Raw genomic sequence first — 14,191 nt, 5'->3', positions numbered from 1 at the left:
TGCCTTCCCCAGGAAGTCCACCTCCGGGGTCTCGCTCCCAACATGGCTGACAGTTCCTGGACCTGTCCTCCTCCAGAAGCATGTGCGGACCCATAAGTCGGACCCCTTGGTTGAAAAAGTCCACCTCTTACATGCAAACCCGCAGTACGCCTACGAGGCACACCCCGGCGGGCGCCAAGACACAATCTCCCTCTGGGACCTGGCATCCGCGGGATCCCCAACCAACAACCTGATGCCGCCCCGCCCCCCCGGTTGCCTCATTCACCCCTGTGCCACTCACCCTCCTTCCAGCGAACCGCACCGCAGCCCCCATCCCAGCGGGATCCATCCTCCCACTGGACACACTCAGGGGTAACGAAGATGAGGACAACACGCTCCCGGAGTCGCAGGTGACCAAGTCGGCACCCACATCACCACCAGGACTGAGGCGATTGCGGAGAAGGGTCAAGGTCCCCGACAGACTTAATTTGTAATGTTTCGACCACCTCCGCCGGACTCTTTTTTAACAGGGGGTGAACGTGGTGAACACCACTCGTGGTATATTATATGTATTATGGCATTGCCCGTTTATTAGAGGTACGATGGTAAATCCCTGCCTGCTGGTTCCGCCCAGAAGGTGGCGCATAAAACAGTGTTCTCTCCTGTGCTGCAGCCATTCTGGTTCCAGCTACAGAAGGCACAACATCTCGTTCAATAAAGCCTCGATTGTTCCACCATTCTCGTCTTGTGGCAATTGACGGTACATCAAGTACACAACCTGGCCTGTGGCCATTTTGCAGCTTCTTCCTCTTCTTGTTATTTCGCCACCATTTTAAAAGTCACACCAAAAGTTCAAAGCATGCAAAAATCTACTCCTTGGTAATACCATCGGAGCCATTTTGAAATCTCTGATCTCTTAAAGGGTCACCCATATTTTTAAATGTTTTGACCATGGATCACAATTCTTCATTGCCACTCTTAATGTACGTACCTATGGCCCAGACCAGAGGCAGATTTATAGTTAGTGGGGCCCTGTGCTCACCTTAATTTTGTCACACCTCCCCGCGCCCCTCCCCCAACTTCTCTTCCATCATCCCATTTCCTTTCACCCTCAGAAAATAGGACTGATGAAGACTTCAAACCTGCTTTTGGCCTCCAACCTCAAACGTTTTCTCAAATTTTCCATATTGCCTATGTTTTCCGGTTTATTTAGTACAAAATATTCTATCATACCCAGTGAAACATATTTGTACATAAGGCAATGTCTTTAGGGTAGGTTTCTTCCTTTACTTCCTAGAGAATCAGAAATATCTTGTAGTTGTCATTTCAGAGTCCATTTGTTCAACATTTGCAGACAATGTGGTATCTCCAGAAATCAGCAAGTCATCAGATAATTTACACATACCTTTGAATAAATGTGCACTGTTCAATACTTCGAGCTTTTTAAAATAAAATGACAAACTTTATTTTTGCTTAGCTTCATCCTCTTGCCTCGCCTTCATTTTTCTGTGTTTTTGGCTGCTCGATTGATTGTGTCACTACACATTGTGAAAGAAACTGATCTTAATTTTAGGCAGCTAATAAATTCTCTGAAAGAGCAGGCAATTGCACAGTCAATCCAACCTTTTAATGAGGTTCTAGCTCTGCTAAAATGGGATTCATCTTTTAACAATGAAGTTGTAGGTTCTATGATTCTGTGATTCTGATCATGGATTTCAAACAACACTCACTTGACTCTCCCCCCGCTCATTCCCCCCTCACAAACTCTCCATCCCCATAAACCCCCTCACAAACGCTCCCACCCACAACCCTCTCACATATCCTCCTCCCCGCAATCCCCTCACAAACCCTCCTCCTTGCAACCCCTCACAAACTCCCCCTCCCCCTGAAACTCCCTCACACACTGGTCCTCCCCCCACAGCCTCACACTCTCCCCCCCTATCCCATGTCCCCATACAGTCTCCCCATATCTCATAATCTCCCATTCTCACCTCACTCACCTGAGGCCCTTGAGGCAGCCTGCCTCACCCATGCCGTGTCCTCATGGCCGTCTGCCTTTCCCTCACCTCAATGCATTGTGCGCTTGCAGCTGGCATCTGGGGGGGATCCACTCTGTGGGTCCAGATGGGTTTCCAGTTGAGTTCTATAGGAAGTTTGGGTTGGAGCTGAGGCCTCTACTAGTGGCGACGTATAATTTCCCCTCGATGGTGAGGGGGAAGCTACTCCCACGCTGTCTCAGGCTTCGATATCGTTCATTGCAAAAAAGCACAAGGACTCGGAGCAGTGTGGATCGTACCGCCTGATCTCACTGTTGAATGTAGATACAAAGCTGTTATCGAAGATGCTGGCGATGCGGATAGAGGGTTGTTTGCTGGGGGTGATAGGCGCGGACCAGACGGGGTTTGTGAAGGGGCGGCAGTTGCCGGTGAATGTGCGGAGGTTGCTCAATGTTATAATGGTTCCCTCGGATGACAGAGAAGCGGTTGTTGGCCACCCCAGTCATCTCCAGGGCCCGCTCTTCGACGGAGGTGAGGATTATTATGTCCGGCACCCTACCGCCGGTCTAGGCCCTCTCCCGTCGATTGTGGGAGAGCTTTTCCTGAGGAGACGCAGAGAGGGCATCGTTAGCCACACGCATGGTTCGGTGGTGGGAGAGGGCATGTGAAGGTGGGGTTAGGGAGGAGGGGGAAGTAGGGCTGGGGGTCACTAGGAGAGTTGGGAGGATGGATGCTCCCTTGACTCCCTGTACTCACTCATGCTGCCCGGTGTAAGTTGTTAACCATCTTCCTGCACTGCTGGCCGGTCCTCTTGGTTATGCTGTTGGGACTTACGGCTGCCGCCACCTCAGCCCAGGCAGCACTGGCTGCCTTGTGGCTCACCCTCTGGGACACCCGGGGGAACAACAGGACATCCTTCCTGGTCCCCACTGCATCCAGGAGTTTCCGCAGGTCAGCGTCCCTGAATCGTGGGGCTGGTCTCATGAGCTGCATTATTGCAAGTTGGCTGGGCAAGTGGAGTTTAAATGCTGTTCGACCTTGTTAGCCCAGGGGGGGGCTGGCGAGCTCGATCCTGGCGAATCAGCTGGCGAGGTGTTATTTGTGGTGAGAAGACCGTGAGGCCCCTTTAAGTGGACCAATTAACGTTGAATTGCATTGCCGGTTTCGTTGGGCTGAGTGCCGGGAAGCTCGCGGCAATTCACACTCGCTACCACACTTGGAAATTTTTCAAGAGAATCCTGCCCAATGTTCTCCGGCCGGAGTTGAATTGCACTAGTTATACGGCCCCTTGCGGTCGTGAAACAAGATGCAATTCAGTGTTCCACGCCATGAATAAATTTGCATGGTATGGAATACGAAGAGATTCACAGCGGATCCCGTTATCAGGCCGCCACCTTTGGCATCACTCCCCACCCCCCTCAAGTGCAACTTGTCTCCAACCTCCCTGCACTGAAAATCGGCCCTGGACGCCCCCTCACCTGCACTGCAAACCTGCCCGACCCCCCCAGCGTATGGCAGCCCCCCACCCCCAGAATGCCTTGGTACGCCTTCCACCCCCAAGTATGGGGGCGACCCACCCCCATACATTATGACACATTAAGTATTAAGTATGGGATTCAGATATCAGTTGCTACTGATCTGCAGAAGAACAGACCTAATGGAAAAATAATATTTCATAATCCTGGAGAGATATAAAAATATTCTGCTTATCTTCTAAATTAGATCTTAAAATCTAGTAGATACAGTTCTTTCCATTGTCTTATAGAAATTATACAGGAAGTTAAGTAACATGAGATAGCACCTGTCGACTGTTACTGGATCACTTGTAAGAACTAAAACGTCTAAAGATTCCATAGTCTGCTCTTCTTTATTGCAGGTCTGAACCAAACTCAATAGGATGCTCAGTTTGAGCATGTTGTAAGTTCCTGGAGGAACAATCTGTGCAGCAAAAACGTCAGCCAGAATGGCTGTGAATCTCCAGGGTGAAGACGCTGTGATAGACAGTAGATATTTGAAGTTTTCACTGATGAAAGGCGGATCTTTTCAAGAACAATAAAGAAAGTAATTATTTTTATTACTTAAGCAGATTCAACAATTTGTGTTTATACTGATATTTATACTGATTTCAAGCACAGTTTGAAACTGTTCAAATTAGTTTAGTCTTTTATGCTGTATTTATATTGTGCTTTTGTCACTGCTATAGTATACAATTGGGCAATATATCAATGCTCATACAAAACTAAAAAATATATATTTACAGACTGGTGATGAGATCAAGTGGCGAGATTGTGTCATATTAGTAAGCAGTAAGGATACAGGACAACTACTGCTGATGCTAACCAAAATTCAAAGGTTTGAAAGTTAGAAACAAAACTGTTCAGTTCTCTTAAATCTTTACTGGTACCAATAGCAATGCACTAACAATGGCTCAGTGAGTTTATCCAGTGAGTAGTTGAGGTATACAGACCAAGGAGATCCAAAGTTCAATCCCAGGCCAGTTACATATTAGCTGATCTTAGTTGAACTATTGGTACAGATACAGTTGGGACTGTAATTGAGATGCTACAACTGGCCTCAGTGCCTGAATTGAGGATCAGAGATTTGGGCCGGGATTCATCCGCAATTGGTGGGATGGCCCGACGCCGGCGCCACGAGTGGTGCGAACCACTCTTGCGTCGGGCCGCCCGGACGTTGCAAAATCCTCAGCACTTCTGGACACTAGGCCGGCGCCGGCAGGGTTGGTGCCATGCTAACTGGTGCCAAACCGCCGGCGTGTTGCTGCGCATGCGCAAAGGGGTTCTTCTCTGTGCCGGCCACGGCGGAGCCTTACAGAGGCCGGTGCAGAAGGAAAGAGTGACCCCACGACACAGGCCCGCCTGCAGAACGGTGGGCACCGATTGCAGGCCAGGCCACCGTGGGGGCCCCCCTGGGGCCGGATCCCCCCCAGGGCCGAATCCCCCCCACGCCCTCCGAGGACTCCACTAGTCGCCTTCCAAGCCAGGCCCCACCGGGATGGACCATGTCCATTTCATGCCGTCGGGACTGGCCAGTAATGCGCGGCTGCTCGGCCCACTAGGGCTCGGAGAATTGCCGGGGGGGGCTGCCAACGCCCCCCCGACCGGTGCGGCGTGATCCCCGCCCGAAAACCGCCGCCGGAGTATTAAGCAGATGACGTTGTAGCGGCGGGTCGGGATTCACGCCACCCACCGGCAATTCTCCGTTTGCCTCAGAGGTTGGACTGAGGACTAATTAGTATTAGCTGTAATATGTCCCATGCTCAAAAGGCCAACTGATACCCTCCCTGTAAGGGTTCAAACAAGAATAATAATGGTCAAGGAAGTGGAAGCTACCTGGTGCCCTTAAAATGGAACGGAGAAAATTGGTAATGAAAAGAAAGGTCAGAGGCAGATGTATTTGTTTTGAGTATAACTGTATTCACCTCTGCCTTCCCCAAACTGACAACTGATGAAGACACTAAAATCCAGTTCTCATTAGCACTTGAGCTATAAACAGAGTTGCTAATTGCATAATGTACATTTTTGCGAGAGTTAAAGTGACACCTTGCAATATCTTCAGATCATCAGGAACATGTCACTGAACTCTAAGCATGAATATTTAATAATATTAAAAGGGGATTCTGAAAGTATTGCTTGGCTTTCATCCCTTTCAATGAAAAGCATTGAGATCTTAGGCTCATCACAAACTATCAACTGAACTCAAAAGAATTGTATATACTACATTCAGCTATTTTATAATCTAAAGTTACTGATCTCAGTTAGGGTTCTTCCTAAGTATCACAAATTAACACTTATCTTACCATTTGGAAACCAGGGCCGTAGACTGTTTGCTTCCATGCATAATTGTAGCTGTGAACCACTGTATATATGAGCTGGAATTCCTATTACATAGTATCTATCACCCATCTTCATACTGCCCGGAAGCTCATCTTAAAAAGAATAAGTATTTCAAATTTCCAACTGTCATGAGAATGTCACTTTAAGAAATGTTTGTCTTCTCAAGTGGCTGCAGTGATGTCAGTGTGTGGGTGAAACTGGGCTTTGGCTCTGCTTTTTACTTTTGTTTTGAGCTGGAGGCTGTTTTTGACTGAGTTTTCATTTTGTTTTCAGTTTGGGAGCTGCATTGAAACCAAGGAGGTGTATTTTGGTCTCTCTCTCTATACATACTAAAGAATGTCTCCAGATCACTTGATGATTTCAAAGTAATACCTGTTTCTGTAAGGAATGCAAACTTACTGCCTTTGTTAAAAAGGGTCTTTGACTTATGCATGTTGTTAGGATTCTGTACATTTCATAGACACGCACGTAGATAGGGAATATAATGGGGCTGCTCCAAAGATTTGGGCTGTTCTTGGGGTACAAATTGAACCTAGGCAAGAACAAGTATTTTATGGTTTTCCAGCCAGGAGTGGGGCGGGGGAAGCTGACCTCACTCTAACAGGACCCGCAGAGTGGATTTGTCTGTTGGAAACCCACTTTAGGTACTTGGGGGTGCAAGGCACCACAGTAGCACAGTGGTGAGCACTTTTGCTTCACAGCGTCAGGGACCCGGGTTCGATTCCCGGCCTGGGACATTAGGAATTCTCCTTGAGTGTACCCGAATAGGCAGCGTAGTATGGTGACTAGTGTGGCGTAGTGTGGGGATTTTCACAGCAACTTCACTGCAGCGTTAATGTAAGCCAATTGCGAGACTACTAAAGATTCTTATTATTTTTATTGGATTGGGGTGGGCTCCGAAGGTATCATTTTACTAGTTCGGTGGGGATGGTAAAAGCTGATTTGGCAAGGTGGGTCGAGTGTAGGCAATTAAAATGAATGTGTTACTATGGTGGGCTGTAGTGTGAGGTTCTGCAAAGGGTGAATGCCTCAACCTTGTGTGCGAGGCTGGGACTGACACAATTGAAGGTTGTGTATAGGGTGCACCTCACAATATCAAAGATGAGCCGGCTGTTTGAGGTGATGGAGGATGTTTGTGAGTGATGTGGAAGGGGCCCTGCAAGCCATATTCATATGTTTTGGTCAAAGCTGGAAAGATATGAGCGGGAGGTATTTAGCACTACCTTGGAAGTTTTGCATATGGATGTGGAGCCTGGTCCCCTAGAAGCTATTTTCGGGGTGTCGGATTTCCCAAGTTGCAGGTGGGTGCGGAGGGAGACGTTTTAACCTTCACCTTGCAGATCGCTCGTAGGCGGGTCCTGTTAGAGTGAGGTCAGCTTCCCCACCCTGTGCCTCGGCATGGCGGGGGGACCTGCTGGAGCTTTTGACCCTGGAGTAGGTGGTTTGAGCTGAGGGGGGCGAAGGATGGGTTCTACAATTCTTTGGCTTTGTTATTATGCACTTTCTGGAGTTAGTTGTCATTGAATGCTAAGGAGGGGAGGGGCAGTTGTTTTCGTATTTTACTCTACGAGTCTATATTTTATGTTTTATATTGTTGGGGTTGTTTCGTTGCTGTTTTTTTTTCTTTGTTTGGTGAAAATGATGAAAATATGGCGAAAATAAATATTTTAAAATAAAGATGGTGGGGGCGGACACTCCTTCTCCCCTACCAAACACGCTGCTGATAGCGAATGACATTGGCTGCATAGTAATGATGGAATTAGAAAGACATCGCCAAGGTTTGGCAGCAGAATTAAAAAACTCTTTTGATGAAGCTCTGGCCCACATGAAGGTAAAATTAGAAAAAATGATTACAATTGTTGCAGCGCATGGTGCCACGGTGAAAGGTATTGAAACAGCCCTGTCAGACCATGTCCTTAGAGGCCGACTTGACCTCAGTAATCAAAACCAATAAAATCTGAGGGCTTAAATAAACGAGCTGGAGAACTGGTCACAAAGACAAAATGTCCACATTGTGGGTTTACCAGAGGGGATAGAGGGAAACACCCCGATTGATTACTTTATTAGTATGTTATATAAAATGGTATGTGAGGGTATGTTTGTGCCCCACCGCCGAGCAAGACCCAGCTCATCACTTTTTGCGACCGCGGCCTCGAGCTAGGGAACCACCCGTGTAGTCATCATCAGGTTCCACAACTTTAAAAAGAAAGAGCAGGTCCTTCGTTGGGCCAGGGAACACCAAGAGATAAAGTGAGGGGGCCACTCAATCCAATTCTACCAGGATGTGAGTGCGGACTTGGCAAAGAGAAGAGTTGCCTTTAACCGTGTGAAGTCCATCCTATGTCAAAAAGGATTTAGGTTTGGTATGATCTAACCAGCCCTCCTCCATGCGACAGTTGGGGGAAAGGATCATGGGCAGAATTCTCAGGTCCGCCAGCCGTGTTTTCCTGGACGACGCATCCTCACTGGCAGCAGAATTCTCCGTTCCCACCACTGCCAATGGGATTTCCCATTGTGGCCACCCCATGCCATCAGGAAACAGGGGTGTTGGTGCTCAGCGGCGCAATGGAGAATCCTGCCGGTGGAGAATCCAGCCCCATTTCTTTGATTCTCCTGAAGAAGCAAACTCCTTTATTCAAAGAATTAATCTGAACTCTGTTTAATACTTCTTCCTGTTTGCTCTATTATGTCCAATAATGTCCAGGCGCTTATATATTGATTATTTTTACTGGTGTTTGGGTTTGTAGTTTTGGTTGGGTTTGACATATGTTTTTTTTAACGTAGCGTTTCAAATTAAATAAGTGTTGTCTTTTCCATATATAACTGAATGAAGAGCCTCCCAACCAATGATGCAGTTAGCTGATATAAATGATAAGAGAGGGTTTGCTGCAGCTCCTCACAAACTTTATGAAGAGGTGCTTAGACTGTACTTTTAATAGAGTCTTGTTAAGTTGGGCTTAGGGATAACATTTTGTTTGTTAATATTTTGTTAAGGGGCATTGTTGGCATGGAGAGGGAAATGTAGGGAAGGATGTTAATGTAGGTTGATTGATAGTGTCTATGAATCTTTGCTTATCAGGTCATATGACTTGGCATGGCTGCGATCTTGGGAGGTTCTGCGCACTTTATATTTCCGAAATCCCTTGCTTGATGTTCCTCAGTGGATATGGCTGACACTGGTGTAGGGAGTAATGTGGGACTTCCACTTTGCTTAGTAACCTGGAATGTTAGTGGTCAAAATGGCTAAGTGAAGAGGGCTAGGACTTTTGTCCATCTTAAGAATCTAAACTCTGATGTTGTATTTTTATAGGAAATTCATCTGCATGTAATGAACCAGTCAAGGCAGCACAGGGATTAGCACTGTTGCTTCATGGCGCCAGGGTCCCAGGTTCGATTCCCGCTTGGGCCACTGTCTGTGCCGAGTCATCATGTTCTCCCTGTGTCTGTGCGGGTTTCTTCCGGGCACTCCGGTTTCCTTCCACAAGTCTCGAAAGACGTGCTGTTAGGTCAATTGGACATTCTGAATTCTCCCTCTGTGTACCCGAACAGGCGGCGGAATGCGGTGACTGGGGCTTTTCACAGTAACTTCATTGCAATGTTAATGTATGCCTACTTGTGACAATTAAGATTATTATTATTAACTATTTATCTAATTTTTTAAGGACTTAGACACCGTCAATTGTTAGGGGAGTTTAGTTTATAATGAGGTTGATTTGTTTGAAACAATTATAAGGAAAAATGTATATATAACTTTTTGACCCTGTATTTCTATTTTTTGGTTTTTGGTTTGATGATAATGTGGCAAATGTTTATGAAATGCAATAAATGTATTTATTTTAAAAAATAAGCCAGTTGTACAGCCAAACATGGGAAGGTACTAAATCTGCTTTACAAAACCTGTCACCTTTTTATTTCAATATATCAGTATCTATCAATAAACAGAAATAAGATATCAAAGGTTAAAGTTCTAGTCCACTAATTTGAGTGAAGTAGTATCATTTTACAAGACTGCTCACCAAAAGTAAACTTTTACTTGTGACAGAGGACTTTATTAATTTTTGAGATTGCTAACTTTGAAATATTGTTTACCATTTCAATAAAACTGTAAAAGTAGAACTTCAGCCCAGGTTACAATAAAAAAGCAAACTTACCTCTTAAAAATACAGTGAAAGACTGGTATCTGGTATATGATCTGTTGACTTGATTTCCTTTAATAATACTGAGGGCAGCTGCATCAATCATTTCAACAAGCTGTTTGTCTTTTGAAAAAAGTATAAACAAACCAAATTTAAAATTTTTAAAAATGTAGTTTATTGTATTGCAGAATATACAGGAACTAATATGTATGTGTTTTCAAGTCACCATCATTTAAGTTAAAGTAATTATTGGAAACAATTAAGTACATATTGACCTTGAATTGCAGATACTCTCGACTGATATCAGGACTTAAAGGGTTAAATTCTGAGAACAGATTTGTACTCTCTTGAGTTTAGATGGCAGAGGGTGATCTCATCAAGGTGTTCAAAATGATGAAAGGATTCTATAAGATGACTCCAGTATTTCCATTGGCTGGAGACTCAAGAACAAGAGGGCATAATTTTCAAATTAGAACATTTAGAAGTGAAACAGGAAACATCTTTCTGCACAAAAGAAAGTGAAAAACTGGAACTCACTGCCAGAAAAAGCAATGGATAATAGGTCAATTGGTATTTCAAAACTGATTTTGTTGAATTTTTAATCGGTAAGAACATCAGGGGATGTGCACCCATTTTGTACAAATGGCCCCTGGCTGTTCACTATGATGACTGCTCACTGTGTCCTGGAATTGTTTAGAGACCCTCTAGTCATTTGGGAGCCCACTGTTACAACCTGCTTGGATTCTATTGACTGGGGACAATTGGTTAGCCCATGTTTACTGAGGAATATGAGCTTTCCCACTGGGGTGGGATGCGGGGGATGTGCTATAATCACTAACAGTGCAGCTGTATAAATAGAGCTGGCCAATATGGTACCGGCCAGAGAGGGAACCAGTAGTGAACTGCTGGTACTGTATACATATTGTTTTAAATAAAGTTACTTTCTGTTGTACTCTACAAACGTGTGCTGGATTCTTCTTGGCCCTCACAATTCCCATCCAGGCCACACCTCTGGAAACCTCAAACCCTAACTGAATCATTAACAGGCTGGGCATGGCCAAGCTCAATCAGTGGCACACCAGTTGTTGGCACTCCTCAGTGCATGCATCAGAAGCGCAGCCCCACTGCAGGGAAAGCAGGAGAATAGCCAAGCTCACTCCAAACAAAGAACACATGCACCGTGGCCTTTGGTACCCACCCTGGCACACTGACACCCTTGCAGGACAAAGGCCTCACCAATGACACTCTTAGCTAGCCCATTCTGCAGGACCACCAGCTGTCTCCAAGCCATGCCTGTCCACCATGTCCCTGCTCCCATCCATCCTGCCCTTGGTCAGGTTGTCACTACTTGGACAAAGCGTCATCTAGACTCGCAACGTTAGCTCTTTTCTCTCCCTACAGATGCTGCCAAAACTGCTGAGATTTTCCAGCATTTTCTCTTTGGTGTCACAACTTGTGTGTCACACTCAGGACCCTTTTCACACTGCAGCTACTCTTCCCTGCCTCACCCCCATCTGTAGGCCCTGCCCACAGACAAGCCTCGAAAGCATGGAGGCAATTTGTGGCCCGCTTCAACGCACAACCAGGTTCAACTCTGCTGGAGGGATAACACATGGCCCATCCAATGGGGACACCCACAGTAGAACCCATTGGAGGAATCAGGACAGGGGTCGCAGAGGCTATCGCTGACACATGTTGTGACAGCCACCTGTTGACAGGGACAGGTTGTGAGGATAGAGGCTCCTCGCATCACAGGCACGATGCCACTCACTGATGGGGACAGGGTGCAGTGTGGAATGCAACATATCGGGGGGAATGGCGGAGGTGTGGAGGGGGGTGTTTGGATGGAACATGTGGAGGCTGGAGCTGAAATGCAACTCAGGGTCGCCATGCAGTCTGTTAGATTTGGATGGGTATGGAAATACCCATCTTGCTAATATGTCTTCTCTTTTCTTCCCTACAGAGAATGAACTTTGGAGTACAGCCAGCGATGTTTGCTATCTACCTGGCCACAGCAGGCACAGGGCCTGCTCGGGGAGGATCCTGCACAAGAAACGCCTGCCCCAGAAGAGCAGGGGCCAGCCAATGAGGTTCGAGTGCTGGCCGTCTAAAAGGCTGAAGGGAAGTGCGAAGAAGGCGCCGCATTCAGCCACATGTATACCATCGGCGCCTCTCCGGTGGTGGTGATGTGCTGAACGGACGCACATCAGGTGACTCTCCTCTCAATCAGACCCAAAGTAGTGAATCTTTTGAGATTTTTGGCCCAAAAAGCCACCCAAAACTCTCCCAAACCCAGATGGGACGAACAACAACGAAGAGCCGGCAAGAGGGCAGAAGCAGCGGAAAGGGGCACGAGCAACAGGCGGACGGACCAGCGGACCCACGAGGTGAGGTGGAAGCCCTGGCGAACCAGAAGCAGGGACAACCGGCAACCCGAACGGTGGAACAGGAGTGAACAGCTACGCCTGCCCCCACACCAGGGAACGGATGGAAGAGTTTCCTAAAAAAAGAACTGGCCACCATGAGGGAGGTGATTAAAATGAAGTTCCAGGTGGTGGTGAGGGAGGTGGTGACGGAAGCGATGGCCTCCCTCCAGTGCATGATAGACACCCTGGGGAAGAAGGTGGAAGTGCAGGAAAAGATGATCCTGGATCTGGAAAAGGCATCAACGGGTCAGGGCAATACGATCGCGATCCTGGAGACCGAGGTGAAGACGTTGGTGGCGGCCCAGGGGAACTTGAAGGGGAAGGTCGAGGACCAGGAAAACAGGTCCTGAGGGTAAAATGTCCGTATCGTGGGCTTGCCAGTGGGCATTGAGGGTAGGGATGCAATGGACTATATCACCCAAATGCTGGGCAACCTAGTCGGGAGGGGCAGCTTCCCAAGCCCTCCAGAACTTGACAGGGCACACAGGCCGCTCCGGTAGGAAGGTAGGGTGAGGGATGGGATCTTGCAATCAGAATTTATAGAACCAGGTAGAAAACTAGAAAGCAGGACCTCAAATGTAGTAATCTCCTAATTATTCCCAATGCCAGGGGAAAGTGAGTACAGAAATAGGGGGATAAGTGTGATGATCGGAATACCTTGCCCCTTTAAGAGGCTTGTGATGATCGGAATACATTGCCCCTTTAAGAGGCTTGGAACCCTGGGGGACTCCGCCTCTGGCTACGCCCCCTGGGAAACAGTACTTAAGATGAGACTCCATTTTGCGAGCACACTTCTCATGGAGGCTGCCATTGTTCACTGCTTATTAAAGCCTTTGATTACTGACCTAACTTTCGCGTCGTAATTGAGAGTGCCTCAGTTTAATAAGCAGTGCACATCAAGATGGACAGCGGTCTGAAACCAGAGAGACTCAACCTGGATGGCTGGACGCCTGAAGCCTCGGAAATCCTTAAACATTGGCTCCGGTGTTTTGAGGATTATTTGGACTCCTCACCGTCTGATGTCGACAGCGCTCGCAAGCTGCGCTTCCTACATGGCCGGGTGAGCCATCGAATCTCTGCCATGATTGAAACCGCTACGACCTATGAGGCGGCGATCGAAATATTGAAGAAACGCTTCATAAAGACTACCAATGAGGTACACGCCAGGCATTTGCTCTCGACCTGCAGCCAGCGCTCCGGAGAAATGCTGGACGAGTTCGTGGAAAGACTCACCGCACTCGCGAGGAACTGCGACCACAAAGCAGTGACGGCTGAAGAACACAGGGACTTACACATTCGCGACGCCCTTGTGTCTGGCATCAGGTCATCGTACATCCGGCAGCGGCTCCTAGAAGACGGGGCGAAGGATCTCCAAGGCACGGTAACGCTCGGCTTTTCTCTCGAAACGGCCCACCGTAACCTCCGTACGTACTCCGCGGACCTTACGAATCCCTCTCGATCCCCTCCAGACTCGGCCACGCTACAGGCCTGTGCCACGCGTCGATCCACTCACTCCGGGGGCTCCCCATGCTATTTCTGTGGGCAAGGCCAGCATCCACGTCAGCGTTGTCCGGCCCGATCCGCGACCTGCAACGACTGCGGGAAGAAAGGGCACTTCGCGAAAGTCTGCCTGGCTGGGCCCAAAGGCCACAAACAAAAGTCTCACCGGGCCCAGAAATCAAGCTCCCGGCCTCACAGACCCCGCAACGCGGCTGCACTGCGGCCAGACACGCCCACTTCTGACGCGTCATCGACCTCGTGCGAGTCATGGGAGCGGCCATCTTGGCGGCGGCCATCTT

At 47.7% G+C, this 14,191-nt stretch overlaps 1 protein-coding gene across 8 annotated transcripts in view; it reads right to left on the bottom strand.

Moving 5' to 3' along the window:
- mcmdc2 (minichromosome maintenance domain containing 2) overlaps positions 1-14,191 on the bottom strand; it is a 196,078-nt gene that overhangs the window by 98,005 nt on the left and 83,882 nt on the right. For all 8 annotated transcript variants that reach the window (XM_038809519.1, XM_038809521.1, XM_038809520.1 and 5 more), the window contains 3 exons: positions 9,982-10,089; positions 5,794-5,922; positions 3,778-4,015 (listed from right to left, as the gene is read on the bottom strand). In XM_038809519.1, the coding sequence (XP_038665447.1) occupies positions 3,778-4,015; positions 5,794-5,922; positions 9,982-10,089 (475 nt within the window). The remainder of the gene's footprint in view (positions 1-3,777; positions 4,016-5,793; positions 5,923-9,981; positions 10,090-14,191) is intronic.

The sequence above is a fragment of the Scyliorhinus canicula genome, chromosome 10, assembly GCF_902713615.1.
Source record: "Scyliorhinus canicula chromosome 10, sScyCan1.1, whole genome shotgun sequence".
Lineage (NCBI taxonomy): Eukaryota > Metazoa > Chordata > Chondrichthyes > Carcharhiniformes > Scyliorhinidae > Scyliorhinus > Scyliorhinus canicula.
Note: the sequence above shows the minus strand (reverse complement) of the source record. Positions and strands in the feature narration are given on the sequence as shown.